The sequence below is a fragment of the Rhinolophus sinicus genome, linkage group LG15, assembly GCF_036562045.2.
Source record: "Rhinolophus sinicus isolate RSC01 linkage group LG15, ASM3656204v1, whole genome shotgun sequence".
In the NCBI taxonomy this organism is placed as follows: Eukaryota; Metazoa; Chordata; class Mammalia; order Chiroptera; family Rhinolophidae; genus Rhinolophus; species Rhinolophus sinicus.
This window is the reverse complement of record NC_133764.1, coordinates 17,860,154-17,878,491: the sequence shown is the minus strand read 5'-3', so window position 1 is coordinate 17,878,491 and position 18,338 is coordinate 17,860,154. Positions and strand designations below refer to the sequence as shown.

The 18,338-nt window shown below is 54.9% G+C and overlaps 1 protein-coding gene across 1 annotated transcript; it reads left to right on the top strand.

Moving 5' to 3' along the window:
- Positions 1-208: 208 nt before the first annotated feature.
- On the top strand, positions 209-14,628 carry FOXN1 (forkhead box N1). Its single transcript, XM_019731386.2, has 8 exons — positions 209-432; positions 808-1,266; positions 3,665-3,775; positions 5,592-5,722; positions 7,087-7,183; positions 10,724-10,931; positions 11,127-11,618; positions 13,193-14,628. The coding sequence occupies exons 1-8, from the start codon at positions 310-312 to the stop codon at positions 13,510-13,512; spliced, it is 1,941 nt and encodes a 646-aa protein (XP_019586945.1). The 5' UTR covers positions 209-309; the 3' UTR covers positions 13,513-14,628.
- Positions 14,629-18,338: the final 3,710 nt, after the last annotated feature.

Sequence of the window (18,338 nt, the reverse complement as noted above, 5' to 3'; positions counted from 1 at the left end):
AGGGCAGTGGAGGTGGTGGGGAGGCTCCTACCTGGCTCATTTTGCTCTCTCCCCACCAGTCTTCTCTCTCCCTGTCTTACTCTCTCACACTGTTTATCTGCTTCCTTGTGTTGTTGATGTTTCTCTCAGTTTCTCTGTTTGTCTTTCTGCCTGCCTGTCTCTCCCTTGGTCATCAGGTGTCTGGCTGGAGTCAGGGTGCCAACCCAGGGATGGGGTGGGAGTGGAGGTGGTGGACTTAGGGTTCGTCACCCCTCGACGCTGGTCCTCATTCTCATCGCAGCCGGCTTTCTTCGAGGCCAGGACTGGGTGATGGTGTCACTGCTCCCGCCGCAATCTGACGTCACGCTGCCGGGCCCCACCATCCTGGAGGGCGAGCCCCAAGGGGACCTCATGCAGGCGCCAGGCCTCCCAGGCTCCCCTGCCCCACAGAACGTAAGTACCTGGCACCTAGGCCTGGGCTGGTGGACCAGTAACCCCTACTCCCCAGGGACCCTCTGGGTCTGTCTTGTCCCTTCCAGCAGCAAACAAGTACCCAGTGGCTCCAAGATCCAGAAGTATTCAGATATGGCCTTTGCTTATCCCTTGAGTCTGGGGCTTTCCCAGGGCAGGAATGTACATCCATTTACTGGGGGAACCCCAGGTTTAAGAGCAGTATGCCCTCCCCAGACTTGGTTTTTCAGGGCAGGCTAGGCCTCCTCCATCACTTGGGGACCCCCCCAGAACTCAGCCCCAGACCCCTGCACCCTAGCACAGAGTAGCGTCCTGGTCCAGCCCCCACTCACAGGTCTCTACCCTCTGTCCACCCAGAAGCATGCCGGCTTCAGCTGCTCGTCATTTGTGCCCGATGGCCCTTCAGAGAGGGCACCCTCACTGCCCCCACACAGCCCCAGCATCGCGTCACCAGGCCCTGAGCAAGGCCACTGCCCAGCTGGACCTGGCCAGGGTCCCTTCCGGCTGTCACCCTCAGACAAGTACCCAGTCTTCGGCTTTGAGGAGGGCCCAGCAAGCAGCCCCGGGCGCTTCCTTAAAGGCAGCCACGTGCCTTTCCACCCATACAAGCGGCATTTCCAGGAGGACATCTTCCCTGAGGCTCAGGCCGCTTTGGCCCTCGATGGACACTCTTTTAAGACTCCGGAGGTGCTGGAGGCCTTCGAGGAGATTCCTGTCGATGTGGGGGAGGCTGAGGCCTTCCTGCCTGGCTTCTCTGCAGAGGCCTGGTGCAATGGGCTCCCCTACCCCAGCCAGGAGCACAGCCCCCAAGTCCTGGTAAGTACCAGTGGTCAGTGGTCATCCCACCTCCCCTCTGTGCCAGCTCCCAGCAGCCCAGATAAGTCCTCTGAGATTGAACTCCCCACTTTCCCTTTCCAGACTTTTCCACTCAGAGTCAGCGTACATCAGGCAAGCAGCAAGCCTAGTGAGTTGGGGTCTCTTGGCTTCATTCTGGGCCTCCAGGTCATCTGGGGAAGGGATGCTGGCCTGGTCCAGCTTGGAGGGGGAAAGATGGGGGAGGCAGGTCAGGCTAAGGAAGCTGGCAGCTTCCCAGAGGCTCCTGAGTCAGGATTCCAGTGTGTGACTTCTCTCTGTTTGTTTAAGTGTAAGAATCCCCAGCCAGACCTACACGCCCATATGCAAATGTGAGAAGAAAAACACATTCCAGAGGCCAAGAGAAAGGGTTTAGGGAGGAGCCAGGGAGCACAATATTCCCCTCTCCCGCTTCCGCTTGGGCACACAGAGCTGAGAGAGGGCTTAAGTCTTCCCTGAAGACCCTTCCTGACCCCATTCTTTGCCCAGAGTGGGGCTTAGGTATATTCATAGAAGTAGCCTGAAAGCACCTTGGAAGGTCAACATGTCCTTTTACCGCCATATTCACAAGCTGTGTGACCGTGGACAAGTCACTGAGCCTCTCTGAGCCTTATCCAAAAAGTATGTTTCACAGTATCTGCCTCATAGGCTTGTTGCCTCAGAAAGAGGAAAGCCAAAAAGAGCTTTGCTCCCTGCCCCCCAGCTTTGGAGGTCCCCAAGGTGATGAGCACTGAGCAGACTCAACCTGGGCTATTCCTACTCCCAATGCCTTTCAGCCCTTCTTACCTCTTGCTTTCAAACAGGCTCCCATTACATCCTGAAGCCACCCCCCACAAAAGCCTGTTTCCCAGGCTTGGAAGATAGAGAAATGGGTTGGGCACCTATCAGGTGTGGTCAAGACAGGACTTTGTTCTCGTTCTGGAGCCCTTTCGTGGCTTCTCCTCAGGCCCATTGAATATGAGAGCAGCCCACAGTGAGGGCGCCATCACATCAGCCACTACCTGCCCTTCCCCCCACCCCACCCCCCAATGCCCCAAATGTCTACCCAGTGACAGCCCCTGGTCACTCTGCTAGGTGATATCTTTCAAGTGCCCCTATTTAATCCTCACGACAGCCCTCTAAAGAATTCCTACTATCTCCATTTTGCAGTTGGGTGAACTGAAGCTCCATAGACATCAAGTGACTTGTTGTCCCTTGGCCTATAAGAGGTGAAGCTGAGATTTGAGCCCAAGCCCTTACCCCCTGCACAGTGGAGAAGAGTTTCGGTCCAGAGACCCATAGCTAGCTGGTCGACAATCTAGGTGACCCGGGCATATCACTTCCCGTTCATGGGCTCAGCCCCATCATCTGCCAAATGAGAGGGTTGGACACTGTGCTCTTGGCCCTTCCAGGCCTGAGATTCAATGATTGTGGTTATCTATGCATCAGCAACCCCAGGGCACACCCAGAAAGAGCTCACAGCTGGTTTGACCCTCTGGGCCCAGATGCTGTTTCCCAAGGCCCCTCGGAACCCCAGGAAGAGGGGTCTACCTCCTCCGGGTTTTATTTACCTTCCAGTACCTAGCTGACCACCCTTCCTGGCCCTACTCAGGGTAGAGCTCTGTACTAGGCCCTGGGGGCTTTATGTAGGGCTCACAATTCATAGGAAGCCAGAGTCTGGTCACCATCACCATCAGCAGCTACAGGCTCCTGTGCCAGGGTGAGAGAGTGCCATGGGTTCATGCAGACCAGCAACTGGGCAGACGTCCTGAAGCAGGGAGCAAAGGCTCTGAGTTGGGGATGGACTCACCAGTACCCTCCAGAGAGTCTGCTGGAGCTTCCCTGGGCTTTGCAGAAGAGGAAAGGGCAGGGTCTGGGGTCCCCAGCTGGACCAACCTGTCTGGCCACTTCCTGTGCTCCCCTCATCATGGCTCTGAAGTGGAATTCTGGAGCTGTGACCTTTTCCGGGGTGTCCTTTGCAGACCTATTCTGAGAGGGTGGAGGCTCAGAACCAGCAAGCAGGACCCAGGGCCTGGCTTGATGAGTGGGGTCAGGCACTGCCCCCTTGCGCCATTCCAGGGAGCTCTCTGGCCCTATCTCAACCTCAGTGAAACCATTGACAAGTTCCCCCCCCCTTCTCTGGACAGCCCACACTCAGCCTGTCACCTGCAATGAGGTGGGAGGTAGGGAGCCCAAGCTCCACTACTAACTTGCTGAGTTCCCTCAGAAAATTCCCTGCCCTTCTCTGGTCTCTGTTTGTTCTCCAGGAACAAGCTTTGGGGGAGGGCGTGTAGGGGTTGTTTTTGTGGAAGGATTAAGACACAGAAGAGAAAAAGCAAGAAAAACAAAGCCCAGCCTAGTCATCTGCTTTTTCTTCCAGCAGGGGTCAGAAGTCAAGGTCAAGCCCCCAGCTCTGGAGAGTGGTCCTGGGATGTACTGTTTCCAGCCTCCCTTGCAGCACATGTACTGTTCCTCCCAGCCCCCCTTCCACCAGGTGGGTCTGGGGCAAGTGGGCATGCTTTCCCAGGGTCTCAGGATATTATGTGGGTTTGTGGTGTGTGGGTGTGCATATGAGCGAGTTTGTGCACAACTGGGTGGGCAGGTAAGGACGGCAGGGCCCTGACCCTCAGGTTGGGCCACCTGGGGTGGGGGACAGCGGTTCATGGGGCATGAAGCAATTACCCTTCTCTAGGGTTGAGTGGGGCTTTTCTGAGACCCAGGCAGGACATGAGAGGTCTTAGAAAAGAGAATGGGGCTGAGACTGGGCCAGGGCCCAGATGTGAACCAAAAATGGAGGAAGGAGGAGAGGCAGACAAAGACAGGGCAGAGAGAAAAGGAGTGTGTGGGGTGATACAGAAGGCTGAGAAAGGCAGGGAACAATGGACTGCCATCTGGGTCAGCCACCATCTTAACATGTGGCCTTGGCCTCAAACTTGCTTTTAGCCTAGACAGGGTGGGACCAGGCATGGGGTAAGGGGGACTTCCCACCTGGAAGCTCCAAGTCCCCATCATCTTTGGCCCTTTCCCCTTTGCCTACCCCACTGTCCAGCCTCAGCTCCTCCCAGATGTATAGGATGCCAAGTAATTGCCCCACACAGGCATGGGATGGAGGTTTTTAAAAAGAGATAGAAAGAAAAGAAACCCAGAGCAGCTAAGCAGTTCCTAGGAGTCACCGGGCAAGACAGAGCAAGTGGCTGCCCAGCGCCGAGCTCCATCCACCTGCAGCCTGGCACTAAGACAAGCCCTGCCTGTGGAGCAGGTTCTATTCCCAGCCTTTGGCATTAGCCCTAATCTTGGCCCAGCCAGGGAGGCAGGCACGTGGCGGGGGGAGGTAGTCAGACTGCTTGCTTTGTGGGAAGAAAGATGGAGGGAAGCAGAGGGGACACATGAGAGGTCATCCCATGAAGGGTCCAGCTGGAATGGCCAAAGCCAGCCTGAGGCTCATGGTCTGACACAGGGTAGGTGTTCCTGAGGCAGGGTTGCCCATCAGGGTATGAGCCACAGCAGGGCTAAGGGGCTACCAGACCTTAAATGGCCTCACCATGCCCAGCCTTGCTTTGATGCCCTCTGCATTCCGTACCCCCTCCTCCAACAAGATGGCCGCACCCAGGGCTTTATGGAGCCTGCAGAGAGGGTGACTCAGGCACTAAGTGCCTCTCGGGTGACCTGGATAAAGCACTTCAGCTTGGAGTAGATGGGGGAGTCAGAGTCTCCTTCCCCCTCCTCGCCCCCATAAAACACCATCCCTGGCACCGCAGCCACTCCCTTTGCTGTAAAACCACCTCCTACCCCCACCTGCCCACCACCATGACCGGCCCTTTCAAAGAGCCATTGAAACTCGTAAAAGGTGGCAGTGCCCAGCAAACGCCCAGGCTGGACATCCCACTTCCGGCCCAGCTGCTCCAGGAGATGCAAGGGAGGCCTGTCCAGCACTCCTGTCCGGAAGGGTGCAGAAGCCAGGGCAACCCCTCACACCTGTAGCCCAGCCAGACAACTATCCCTTAACCATGGCAACCAGAGTACCTAGAGGGCCTGAGAGAAAGGAGCTGGAGGAAGGGAGCTTTGAGGCCTCTGAGATCCTGAACTCTGGAATGTGGGTCTCCTCACAGGCCTTCAGATGTCCACACGCACTGCCAGCCCCCTCAGATAGCTATTGGAGCCCATGACAATGGGTGATAGAGGCTAGAACCGGGAAGAGAAGAATCTAGCCTTAGCTCCCTCTCTGGATGTATATGAATGGGGGAAGGGGACCCCCCTCCTTGGGAAGGCCGGTTCCCATGGCAACCACTCTGCCCCTTTGACCTCTACAGTACCCACCAGGTGGTGGCAGCTACCCTGTACCCTACCTGGGCTCCTCACACTATCCGTACCAGCGGATTGCACCCCAGGCCAGCACCGATGGGCACCAGCCTCTCTTCCCCAAGCCCATCTACTCTTACAGGTATGTCTCCCAGCACTCCTGGGTGGAAGGAAGAGGAGTGAGGGACCTCTGGGGAAACTGAGGCATGGAATCCTCATGGTATAAGGGTAATGGTGACGTGGGGTGGAGAGAGTCCCAGCCAGTGGGCTTCCAGAGGATGTTGGAGAGGTGACTCCTATGTGGCGACAGGGGTAGACTAGATCACCTCTGACCTCTCGTGTAACCCTGGGGAGCCATGTCTGTGGCTCACCCCCTTTCCACACCCTCCCTCCCCAGATACAGAGAGAAGCCCTACCCCAAAGCTCTACTGGAAATAAGGGAGGGATGAGGACTGCAGAGGCAACTCAGTTATTCAGCATCTGCCAGATCCTGTGTACCTTCTCTGGGGCTAGGGTTTTAGGTGCCAGGCCAGCAGCACCCAGCCCATCTGGGAGAACTTCCATCTGAACTTTCCTTCATCCAACCAACAGTGACCCTCGACCTCCTGTGTGCCAGGCTCCACATGGGGTCAGGTCATCAGCCACTGTGAGCTCAGGGGAAGGAAAAGGAATGGAAACATCAGCCAGGAGCACAGAGAAGGGTTTTACGGGAAGCAGGATGATGCTCAGAAAGAGCACATGCAATTCTTGGAGTCTAGCAGAACGAGGTTCAAGTCTAGGCCCTGGAATTTACTAGCTGTGAAACCACACACAAGTTATTTAATCTCTCTGAGCTTCTGTTTATTTATCTGTTAAAAGAAAGAAGAGAGAGAGAGAGAGAGAGAGAGAGAGAGAGAGAGAGAGAGAGAGAGAGAGAGGGAGGGAGGGAGGGAGGGAGGGAGGAAGGAAGGAAGGAAGGAAGGAAGGAAGGAAGGAAGGAAGGAGGAAAGGCAATATTCAGACCTTTGGAAGGATTAACTGAGAGAATATGCCTGGCACTTTGTAAAGTCTCAAGAAACCTTGATTCCCTCCCTTACTATCCAACGTGTATGCAATTGGCTGAGGGCGGATTGGTAATGACAGCTTCCATTTAATGAGTGACTTCTATGTGCTAGGCATCATCCTTAATCCTCATAACTCTGAGGTAGCTATTACTTTCTTCACTTCAAAGCTGAGGAAACTGAGGCTCAGAGAGGTTAAGGCACTCACCCAAGGTCACCAGCTAATGAGTGGCTAAGCCAGGATTGCAATCTAGATCTCTCAGCTGCCACAAGACCCTCACATAACTGTAATTCCTGACTTCAGTGGACAGTTTTGCATCCTTTCTTTCAACCTCATAGAGCCTCTCACCCAATAATTCTGCAGCAGTTTATTTCTCCTCGACGACTCCGGCTGGGGCAAGGGTGGTGGGGGGAGACACCGGTCCTGGTCAGAGTTTCAAACTCTCAGGGCTTTCTCTGCCTTCAGCATCCTCATCTTCATGGCCCTTAAGAACAGTAAAACTGGGAGCCTTCCTGTCAGCGAGATCTACAATTTTATGACGGAGCACTTCCCTTACTTCAAGGTAAGCCCCAAGATCTGCTCCCACGCCCCCACCCCCAAGTCTTGGGCAAGCCAGGCCTCTCTGGAGCCAGAGGATTCGGTTGGGAGATGGGTGAAGCATCAGAATCAAAACCAGGTGAGGGTTTTCCCCCTACATGCTTTTCCTTGTCTCCACTTATGAAGGTTGAGTTCTGTGTGTGCAACAGAGAGCTCAAGCCATTCACCCAGAGTTACACAGAAGGCTGGAGTCAGACCTTATGCTGGTGGAAGGTGGACATGTCAGTCCTGTTAGGCTTCCAGGAGCATCCACCTACCCCAAGTGAGGAGAGGGAGCATGGGAAGAGACGAGAGATTGTCCTCAGCTCTGCCCCCACGATGCCGTAGGGCTGGAGGAATTTGGGTAGGAGCTGGCCAGCCAAGGTGTTATGGATGCTGGGACCGCAGAACCCATTGCCTTCCAGGGAGAGATTAGGATCTGCCTCTGTGGGCGGCAGGCTCAGCGGCAGTTCTGCCAGAAAGTGGGGTATGGGCTTCATGGTCTTTGAGTGTCCCAGGGAACTGGCTGGCTCACCTGACCTTCCCATGTACATCTAGTTCCCGTCATCCACAGAACGGGCTTCTGGGAGCTCTACTGGACTCCCTCCATACAGGCGGTCAGAAGAGGTGCCCTTCTTTCCAGATGGGCAAACACATCAGAGAGGGTGATCAATCTGCTCAAGTTCACCCAGCAGGTGGGACCAGTTGCTGGCTCTGAGCTGTTTGGTTTCACACACCACACACTTCCCTTCTCTGCATGCCCCTCAGACCCTCCAGCAGAGACTGCTTCTCCTGGGGTGGGTGCAGGGGAGATCAGAACTTGTACGTGAGGAATGCCTTTTCCAAGGCCTGCATCCTGGTGGATACAATCTCATCTGCTACCCAGGCCGAGGGCGGGAGCTGAGGCCCAGGTAATTCACAACTCAGCTCCACCTGCCAGCGGATAAGTCCCAGCCCCATATCTTCCCGATTGTCCTGCCTGGGGATAATTTGAGGCTGATATTCAAACAAGTGTTGCTGAGCTGTCATCAGATGAGGAGTGGGCAAGATGGCCAGAGTGGTCTGGCCAGGAATGGAATGGAAAAGTATGGTCATCTACCAAAGGTTCTGGAAGGGAGTGGAGGGAGGAGAGTTGTCTCTGGGTTTCAAGAAGCATTACAGCCGGTACCCAGGGCTTCCCTATACCCCAGCAGGTCAGGGGACCAAACTCTCCCTAACCCCTAAATCCTTTGGAGGATCATCCACAGCTTTAAGGGGCCAGGCCAGAGAGAGGGAACTGAGGGCTCTGCCCCACTCCTCTCAGCCTTTCTTTCCTCTTTGCTAACTCCCGACCTGGCCCCCAGCCCCTCCCTGCATCTCATCTTCCTGGCTTAATTATTTTTCCTGGGAGCCGTGTAATCCCTGTTTTATGGGGCTGAGGAGTGAAGAGGTCTGACAGCTTTTTTTTTTTTTTTTTTTTTGGTTCTAGTTGTTGTTCTTAGCAGTTGCATCACTCCCTCACTCCCAAGTTTACATTTGACTTCAGAGAGAAAGCATCTGTGAGGATGGGACGGGCCTCAGATTGTGAAGCCAGCCCTATGGGGTGACCTGGGCAGGGCCCTTAACTAGGGGACAGAGTTGGAGTCTGTGGTCTGTCACTTCCTCCTTGTGCCATCTAGGGCTAGGCCCTTTCTTCTCTGAACCTCAGTTTCCCAATCTGTAGAATGGTCAATTTGGACCAGTTGGCACATAGATTCCTTCTAATTCTGATACTTCTCCCTGATCCACGTAAGGAATTAGTTCAAAGATCCCCTGCCTCCTCTATTTCTCTCACTCCCCATTTGAAGGTCACTTTTCTGGGCAAGAACAGAGTGGACCCCAGGGTAGCACTCATGCCCAAGGTAGGTGAGGTGGGTATCCTGTAGCCCCATGAGTCAGGGATGTGGGACTGGGGAAGTGTCCAGCCACTGGACATAATTGCTAGTGCTGACCATCCTTCCAAACAGGAAGTGGTTGGGGTGTGGGCTGCCCTGGCATCCCAAAGGCTCAGATTTATGGGGCTGTAAAAGGGTCCAATGCCCATTAACGCTGCCCATCAGGCAACACAGCCTTGATTCCTAGTAGGAACTGTCATGGGAGTTGAAGGTGAATCCCCAGCTGGCTGGTTTGGAGGCTCAAGAATTCTTTCTCATGACCCTGGGAGCCTTGGGGGTGGGGGGGTCATCTCAACCAGCCCCCTGCCCCAGGCCAGCTGCCCTTGAGAAAGACTCCGGCAGTTCCTGCCAGCAACTTGCAGTGACGCTGGCATCAGGGCCCAGTTCTGCTGGGCGTGATTCAGCCTGGCTGCTCCCTGGGGCAAGTGAGCTGGGAGGAGGGAGTGGCCACTCCTCATTAAGCAGAAACTTCAAGCTGAAAGGGAGAGGGGCCAGGAGGTGAGGGTGAACGGGCCCCACCGGCCAGAATGGGAGCTCTGCCCACAGTCAGCCCCTTTTGGGCCCAGGACTGTCCCAGAGCCTAGAACAAAGCTGGAGGTGGGAGAACTGAGGGTGCCTCCTGGCACCCCTGCCACCGCCTCTCACCCAACTGAGTCAGCCTAATGGTTTTTACAACCCTCCCTGGGCACAATTACTGGACTGGTGGCATGACCGGGCCTCCTAATGGGTGTTTATTCTGTTGGCACGAGCACCCCCCGCCTGAAGGCTGGCCTCCCCACCAGGGCACGCCCCCCGGGCACACTCATGTGAACACTCACACCCACGCACACATACAATCATAGATACCCACACACTCCCAGAGAGACTTTCTCACACACACTCATCCTCAGAGACACACATGTCCTCACACTCAGATGAATTCACAGACTCATTCCCAGGAGACAATACAAGCTCACACGAAGGAGACACATTTAGGGACATATGCATGCTCATACACACAGTCTCTCTCTCTCTCTCTCTCTCTCTCTCTCTCACACACACACACACACACACACAAATCCAGATAAACACACTGATGTATGTGCAACATGTGCACACACCCAAACACTCACCAATCTCACCCATCTTTCTTTTCTCCCACGTTTGCCCCAGTGGGGATGAGGCTGACCCAGGAGAAGAACATTCCATAGCCTCCCCCTCATGCCCTCTCCAAAGTTGACACCAAAGACCTCAGAGCAGTGAGTTCCCTTTCCACAAAGGGCTCCAAATAGAAGCCTGAAGACCCACGGGGAGCGGTCTCACTCCAGGTCGGGGAAAAGCTGGGCCTCTGTAGCACCCAGCAGCTCTCCCTTTATGAATCACCTCCATCATCCTCTGAAGGGTCAGCCAGGGATAGGGTAGCATGAAGGCCGATTTTAGGTGAAAATAACTGGTGGTCAAGTTTCCTGCCCCACCACTGAAGGGTACCAAGCGTGGGCTGGGTGCTGAGGAGGACAAGGCCCAAAGTGGGCTGCAGTTCTGTGCATAGAGTGCAGTTTTTCTGGAACCAGCCCTGGAACCAGCTTTAGTTGCTTGATCCTAGCCTGAATTCTTGTCTCGCTCTGCTCCGGCAGACGGCACCTGATGGCTGGAAGAATTCCGTCCGCCATAACCTATCTCTCAACAAGTGCTTCGAGAAGGTGGAGAACAAATCAGGAAGTTCCTCTCGCAAGGGCTGCCTGTGGGCCCTCAATCCGGCCAAGATTGACAAGATGCAGGAAGAGCTGCAGAAGTGGAAGAGGAAAGACCCCATTGCTGTACGCAAGAGCATGGCCAAGCCAGGTGAGGCTGACAGGCTGTGCAAGGCACTGCCCAGGGTTCCCATGAGCCAAAAGAGAGAGGGGGGGGGGGGGAAGAAAAACCTGAACAAGGAAAATTGATGAGAGAGGAAAGGGCCCTGAGTGTGGTTCCAAGGATGGGGAGGGTTTGTGGGGAAAGGGAGGTCTCATGGTGTCCCTCTCTCTCGGGCCTTTTCAGAAGAGCTGGACAGCCTCATTGGAGATAAGAGGGAGAAGCTGGGCACACCACTGCTGGGCTGCCCACCCCCTGGGCTGGCAGGCTCAGGCCCTGTCCGGCCCTTGGCACCTCCAGTTGGGCTCTCCCAGCCACTGCACTCAATCCACCCAGTTCCAGGCCCTATTCCCGGCAAAAATCCCCTGCAGGACCTACTTGGGGGCCACGCGCCCTCCTGCTATGGGCAGACATACTCGCACCTCTCATCGGGCCTGACCCCTCCTGGACCTCCGCAGCCGTTGTTCCCGCAGCCGGATGGGCATCTTGAGCTGCGGGCCCAGCCGGGCACCCCCCAGGACTCGCCTCTGCCTGCCCACACCCCACCCAGCCACAGCACCAAGCTGCTGGCTGAGCCTTCCCCAGCCAGGACCATGCATGACAGCCTGCTGCCAGACGGAGACCTTGGCACTGACCTGGATGCCATCAATCCCTCTCTCACCGACTTTGACTTCCAGGGTGAGCTGGGGGTGGGAAGGGGAGGTGGGAGAGACCTGGAGAGGTACACCTGGCAGTGTGGCCCATTCCTCCAAGTCTCCAGGCTACAGCCTGCCAGCTGCCGAGTTTCCGGTCAACTGGAGCAGAGAAGGCCGGAGCTGGCAGGGGGTGCCAAGGGGCAAAAAGGAATGCCCTTGCCCTCCTTCTGGTGCCCCTAAATATGTTCCCACTGACCCCATCATCAAATCACTCTCAGCTCTGGATAGTCTGGAAAGGGCCTGATGTTTCATTCCATGCTCGGTTGTCCTGAGAATCCTAACATTCCCAGAAGCAGATGTATCTTCTGAGTTTATCTTTTAATGCAGAAGAAGGAAAGCGGTCTTTCCCCTAAAAGAATGTAAGGCTTCAGAGCTAGGTAGGTCCTGAAGAGATTTGGGGGCAGGAGTCTGGGGAGAGGTTCTATCCATTCAATCCATCTTGCCGGCTCCGTCTCTGCATGTGGCCAGGCCCAGCCATTCCCATCGCAACTCCAGTGTATCCCAGGCCTGGTACTGACCACAGGGGGTTTGGAGGAGGGTACTGACCCAGGTCTCTGACCCCCTGCATACACTAGGATGGGGAGCCTCCACAAGCAGGTAGAGGCAGCTGACCCTTTGAGAGCTCCCAATCTGATGAGGAGACAGTGCAGGTCTTAGGAAGCTATTGTAAGAAACGCAGATAGCTACTTGCTCCCGTCCAGAAGTGGGAAGCAAGGCTCAACAGCCTCAGAGGAAGATCCAGGCATGTGGGCTACTATAAACATTTACTAACTATCAGGCAGCATGCTAGGCGCTTTATGTGTGCTCCTTCATATGGGCCTATAGGATAGGAGGGATTATTAAACCCATCTCACAGAAGCACGGAGGTTAAGTAACTTACTCGAGGTCACTTAGCTAAAAAGACAGAGAGTGGGGATTGGAACTCAGGCATCCCAGTTCACTCAGTGTTTAGTCTGGCCTCCTTCTTCCATATCCTGTAGCCTTGATACGCGGGGCAAGCACTGGGGCCTGGCCTGCCATGATGGCGGTCACATGACACAAAGAGGAGGATCAAGTGGCAGCCCTATTTGCTCCTCAGCGTAAGGTGTGCTTCCTGGCTCTGCTCCTGTGCCTTGGGCCCTGCAATGGAGGAGGCCCAGGGAGCCAAGCCCCGCCTCCTTAAGGGGTCCTGCAGTGCACTGTTGGAAGATCTGTGGTCTGGGCTGCAGATCTACCTTTTTTGGGAGCCTGGGCAACAGCCAGGATGAAGAATTCCTGGCGCTCCCTCCCCAGGCATTTGCATCAAACCTTCCAACAGGCAGCTTTCAAATCCTCAACCCTCCCCAACCCCCAAAAAGAGCCACAGAGTTCATCTGGGCTATGGCTTTCAGACCACACATGGGAGGAGGAATCAGAAAGGTTCAGCAACTGCCTGGGGTCACACAGCTAGTGCCAGGGTCTGTTCCCCAGTCAGTGTTACCCCAATCCTGCTCTATTTAGCACATGAGAGCCATGGGGAGGGGGGCAGAGAGGGCCCTTTTGGTACCTCTCATGACAGCTATTCTCTCCCCCAACTAGGAAACCTGTGGGAACAGCTGAAGGATGACAGCTTGGCCCTCGACCCCTTGGTACTGGTGACCTCATCCCCGACATCATCTCCAATGCCACCAGCCCCCCCACCACCTCACTGCTTCCACCCTGGGACCTGTCTGGCAGAGACAGGCAATGGGTCAGGCAACTTGGCACCACCAAGCAGCGGGGCCTCAGGGGCACTGGGTGACCTGCACCTCACTACCCTCTACTCAGCCTTCATGGAGCTGGAGCCCACGCCCCCCACGGCCCCTGCTGGCCCCTCCGTGTACCTCAGCCCCAGCTCCAAGCCCATGGCCCTAGCATGAGCCATGCCCAGCAGCAGCTCCAGCCTTTGCCTGGCCTGGGAGTCCCAGCGGGCCGCCCATGTTGGGCTCACTTCAAAGGTCAAAGAAGGAAAACACTCCCTGTCCCCTAGGGCACTGAAGCCAACTTGTTTGTTAGCTGGCAGCTGGGGGTGGAGAAGATACCACCCAGGATCCTGCCCTTCACACATTTCTGCTGCCTGGTGGGCTAGCTCCTCACTCAGAGCCCCTGAAGAACAAGTGTCCAGGCAAGAAGAAAACAACTCTCCCTAGCTCACACTCATCCACACTCAAGCCTTCACGCATGTGTGCATGTACACAGTTATTCAGACATACTCCCACCCACATACTTTATATCCAGAGGAATCAGAGCTACATCACAACTCCTGGCTTCATTTCTGGGGCAGCTGAGGGTTTTGGGTACCAAAAGCTCAGGGCCCCTAGGCCAGGTCCAAGAATACCCCGAATGCTATTCTGACGTCCACGTTCTCAGTAGGCCTGGCCCCCTCCAGGCATGATCTTCCCCAAAAGTCCCTGTATTTATTCTCCCATCTTCATCCCAGCAGCCCATCAAGGAGGAGGAGATATGGAGCCTCTCCCCAAGTTGTCTGGGGACTCCCCAGCGGGCTGCTTTAGCAGCACCAACTCTGCCAGGCTCTACCCGTCCTCAGCCTATGCTCTGTCTAGCCTTCCCCACAGTGACACACAGGAGGGGCAACGTCCACCCCAGGACCAAACTGAGCCCAATTCCAGCACAAAGTGTTTGGAAAAGCCCCTGCCCTTGGAAACTTGAAAGTGAACTCTTCTCCCAGCCCTGGGTGCAGGAAGGGCCCCTCCAGGTCACAACAGTCTCACTCTTTCTCTATAAGAAGTTCATGTAGTTTAGGCTTCAGCTTACTTGTTACTTCCAGCGGTCTCAGGCAGCCTGGGCATTGAGGGAAGGGAGGCCTGGTACAGGCTGGCAGGGGAGCACCCATGTCCCCTCTCTGACTGCTTGGCAGACCTGGGATGCCCTTGGAGCAGGGGGTTGTGGCCCAGTTGCCTGCCATGCCCTACCTGAGAGCCCAACCCCCACCAAGTGGGGGCCTTAGCTTCCCCTGGGCCTGGGTGACAAGAACCCCCAGAAGTTGGCCCCAGGCTCAGATGAGGCACAAGCAGATCCCAAGATGGCCTGCCATTGTCCCCTGTCCTGGAACAATAAAGCAAGTGTCTTGTGGTCTGGGCTACCTAGTCTCTTATCTGGATCTTCCCTCCCTGGGCAGAAAGGTCAGTAGGTGACTGCAGATGCCCTGGTTCTGTGTCCCCACCCACCCTCACCCAGTTCTGTGAAGCTTCCAAATGCAAAGAGTGAGGTCTATAGGAGGACATCCTGACCAGCCCAGGAGGATGACCAGCCCGGGCCTTCTTCCCAGGAGAACTTCCAAAGTGATGCCAGGAAGTAGCGGCCCTGCCCAGAGGAGGGGAGAGGATGCCTCCCCCACACCCCTTCCTACTGAGGTCCACTCCCTCCCTCCTCACACATGTCATCTCCTCACACAAAATGGGGTCACTTCCCTGTCCAAGACGTGCCTTCCTGACCCTCATCTGCCCCAGGCTGGGGCTCTGGTTTCCACAAGGGACATGAATGGAACATAGCCTGGTGCTGTGTGCACTGCTGGCCCTGGAAAGCGGTCTCTGGAGGGTCAGGGGACTACTTGGTCCCACTTCTGACTCACCTCCCAGATACCACCTCCAGGTAGGCTGTTGTCACTGAAGGGCAGCACCACACTCTGCCTGAACAGGAATGAGGAAGGTGTGGAGCCAAATGCACTCCCATGAGCCTCAAGTCTCAGAACAGCCACCCGTGGAGCCTCTGCTCAGAAAGTCCTTCCAGGGGCCAGGGCTGGGGGCTGGCCAACATCACCTGCCTGCCCCAGAGGACAACTCTGCAGAAGACCTCATAATAAAACCCACCCTACATCAGCACCCTTCCTCTCAGAGGCTCTAAGACTGGTCCAGGGCTAGCGGGATTGGGGGGGGGGGTGGAGAGTGGGTGAAGGCACGGCCAGATAGTGCACCTAAGAAGAAGACCCACCCGCCCCAGCCCAGTTCTGGCTGTATAGGGAAAGGAGTGAAGGCTCAATGTCAAGCCCACAGGTGATTTGCACCCCAGTTCTGACCAACTCTGGGCCTGGGTCTTGATGCCCAAGCCCCCCATGAATAGGGCAAGTACTTCATGAGACCCACTTCCTTGCCTCAGACACTTGGACCCTCATGGCTCAGACAAACCTACTCTATACCTCCAGCCTAGGCAGTGAGCAGAGAACACCTCTGTCCCACAGGCCCACTCAGCATACCTGTGAGTGAGCCGGCCCCCACGCAACTAAGACAGGTAGCAAACAGGGCATGAAGTCTCATTTTAGTTTGTAACCAGGCTGGTCCTTAGACTTTTCTTTTTTTTTAATTTATTGGGGTGACAATTGTTAGTAAAATTACATAGATTTCAGGTGTACAATTCTGTATTACATCATCTATAAATCCCATTGTGTGTTCACCACCCAGAGTCAGTTAGACTTTTAAAATTAGGCGACAGCTGCTCTCTGAACTGAGCCCTACACTTCCGCTCATGTGCTGCCCCCTGCTGGCAACCTCACGCCAAGTGTTCAACCACCATTTTAGGGTGAACAAGTCTGAGTGGATGCAAGATGTAGAAGTCCTCTATTTTGGGGAAATTATCAGGTTCAGGGGATCTACGCCTGAGGGTTCTAAAACTGGTTAGAATTCATGGGTCCATGAACTTGGATGAAGAAATCACACCTTTATTTTCATTTATCTCTCCTTCAAACTTAGCATTTCCCTAGATAATGAACGTCAGCTACAAATCACAATAGCTTTAACAGAATCTGGGATTTTGCAATTAGATAATCACAGATTAGAAATCACACATTTTCATATTACATTACAGGTATTGCAGAAGAGATATAGTTTTTTGTCTAGATATAATTTTTAATACATAAAATATGTAGGATTACGATATATTTTATGTATATAAAAACCTTATTGTCCGTAGGCATCAGCAGACAATAACAAAGGGGTCCACGACACACAAGAAAGTTAAGTACCCTTGCTTTTGATGGCGGGTGGTGGGGAAGTGGACAGTGGTAGGGGAGGGGCCAGGCTAGGGAGGAAGGCACTGGGGGCTTGAGACAGCAGCTCTTTACCAGCTGGAAGGGAAGCATCTCAGTATTTTAAAACGGGTTTGGCAGTCCCAAAGTACACCCGGCAGGCCAGCCCAGGTAGGCATGAGTGGTGGGGGGGTCTCCCTGTAGTATTGGGCTTTTCTGCTCAACCCAGGGGTAGGGTCCTCATATAGGGTCCCCGAGGAGTCAAGGCAAAAATATCTGGCTGACTTGAGAGAGACAGATTCTGAGGCCCAGATCCAGCAAGGTCTAGCTCAACCTTCAAGGGCAACAGCTCATCATGATCAGAGCCAGGACTAGCCTCACCCCACGCTGTCTTCTTCCTCTTTCTACTGCCCAGGGATTCCCTAGATTCCTAGAGAAAGTGCCAGGGACCAAATGCATCCAGTTGCACCAATAGCAAAAGGACCAGTGCCGGAGACAGGAAGACTTCAAAGAAAGCAGGGAGCCAAGGAACACAGGCGTCTCTGTGTGAGTGCCAACCTGGTACTTGCTCCAGGGACAAGGACCTCAGCACAGAGACCTCCCTCCCTGCCTGGAGGTGGAAGTGCAACAGGCCCAATGCAGAACCTCAACCCCGTTTGACTGAGCAGGCGCAGTGAGGACTGTTATCAGGTAGTAGGGGAGGGTCCTCTTCCTGACACCTGTGTAGGCCTAAAAGGCCCTCTTGTTCCCTACAGCTTCCCTTCTAACCCTATAAACAGCACCTCCAACTCCAAATACTTCTACACTTAAACAGCGTCACCTGCAAAACAACACTCCGTGCCCCTTCCTCACCTTTGCGGCCATTCCTGACCACATGCTTCCCGGTGAAACTCTTTCCTCCCTGATTTAGCTTGAACAGAGCCTGCTCTAAAACAGACTCCGGTGCCCACCTCTCTCTCTGGCTGCTCCTCCTGTCTCCATGACTGGTTCCTGTCCCTCTGCCCTACTCTCAAAAGCTCCCTGGCCTTCCCTAGGGTTATACGCTCTCTTTCAGTGACCCTCAATTGGGGGTGTAGACTATTAGCAATGAGTGCCCCATTAATTGGAGGACATCTGGCATTTCTGTGCCCTGCTCACTAAACATCAGTAGTGCCAGCTGGGGATCCCATGATCTCAGCTACAATCCCAGCTTCAGCTATCACCTTGTGACGATGACCTGCAGGCATCACCTCGCCTTCCAAGTCAGTGCCCCAATTTCCCATCTCTTTCTGATCACCTCCTCTAGGACGTCTGTATCACACCACAGCAGGTCCCCGCTTGAACTCATCACCTACTCACCCCCACGCGAATCCAACCTGGCTTCCCAAGCCCAGTGACAACACTCTTATCCACCCCAACCCTCGGGTCACAAACCGGGGATTCAGCCTCAACTCCTCCTGTCTCCAAGCCCCTTGTCCAATCAGCCTCCGGTCCTGGAGATTTGCCTCTTAAAAATCTCAACTTCAGGGCCTGCCCAGTGGCTCAGACGGTTAGAGCTCCATGCTCCTGACCTTGAAGGCTGCCGGTTCGATTCCCACATGGGCCAGTGGGCTCTCAACCACAAGGTTGCCAGTTCGATTCCTCGACTCCCACAAAGGATGGTGGGCAGCGCCCCCCGCAACTAAGATTGAACACGGCACCTTGAGCTGAGCTGCCGCTGAGCTCCCGGATGGCTCAGTTGGTTGG

Coding starts and splice junctions, on each gene's coding strand:
- FOXN1 (XM_019731386.2), top strand. CDS start 310: ATGGTGTCACTGCTCCCGCCGCAATCTGACGTCACGCTGCCGGGCCCC. Junction 1,267..3,664: donor AGCACAGCCCCCAAGTCCTG/GTAAGTACCAGT, acceptor TTCTTCCAGCAG/GGGTCAGAAGTCAAGGTCAA. Junction 10,932..11,126: donor CAAGAGCATGGCCAAGCCAG/GTGAGGCTGACA, acceptor GGGCCTTTTCAG/AAGAGCTGGACAGCCTCATT.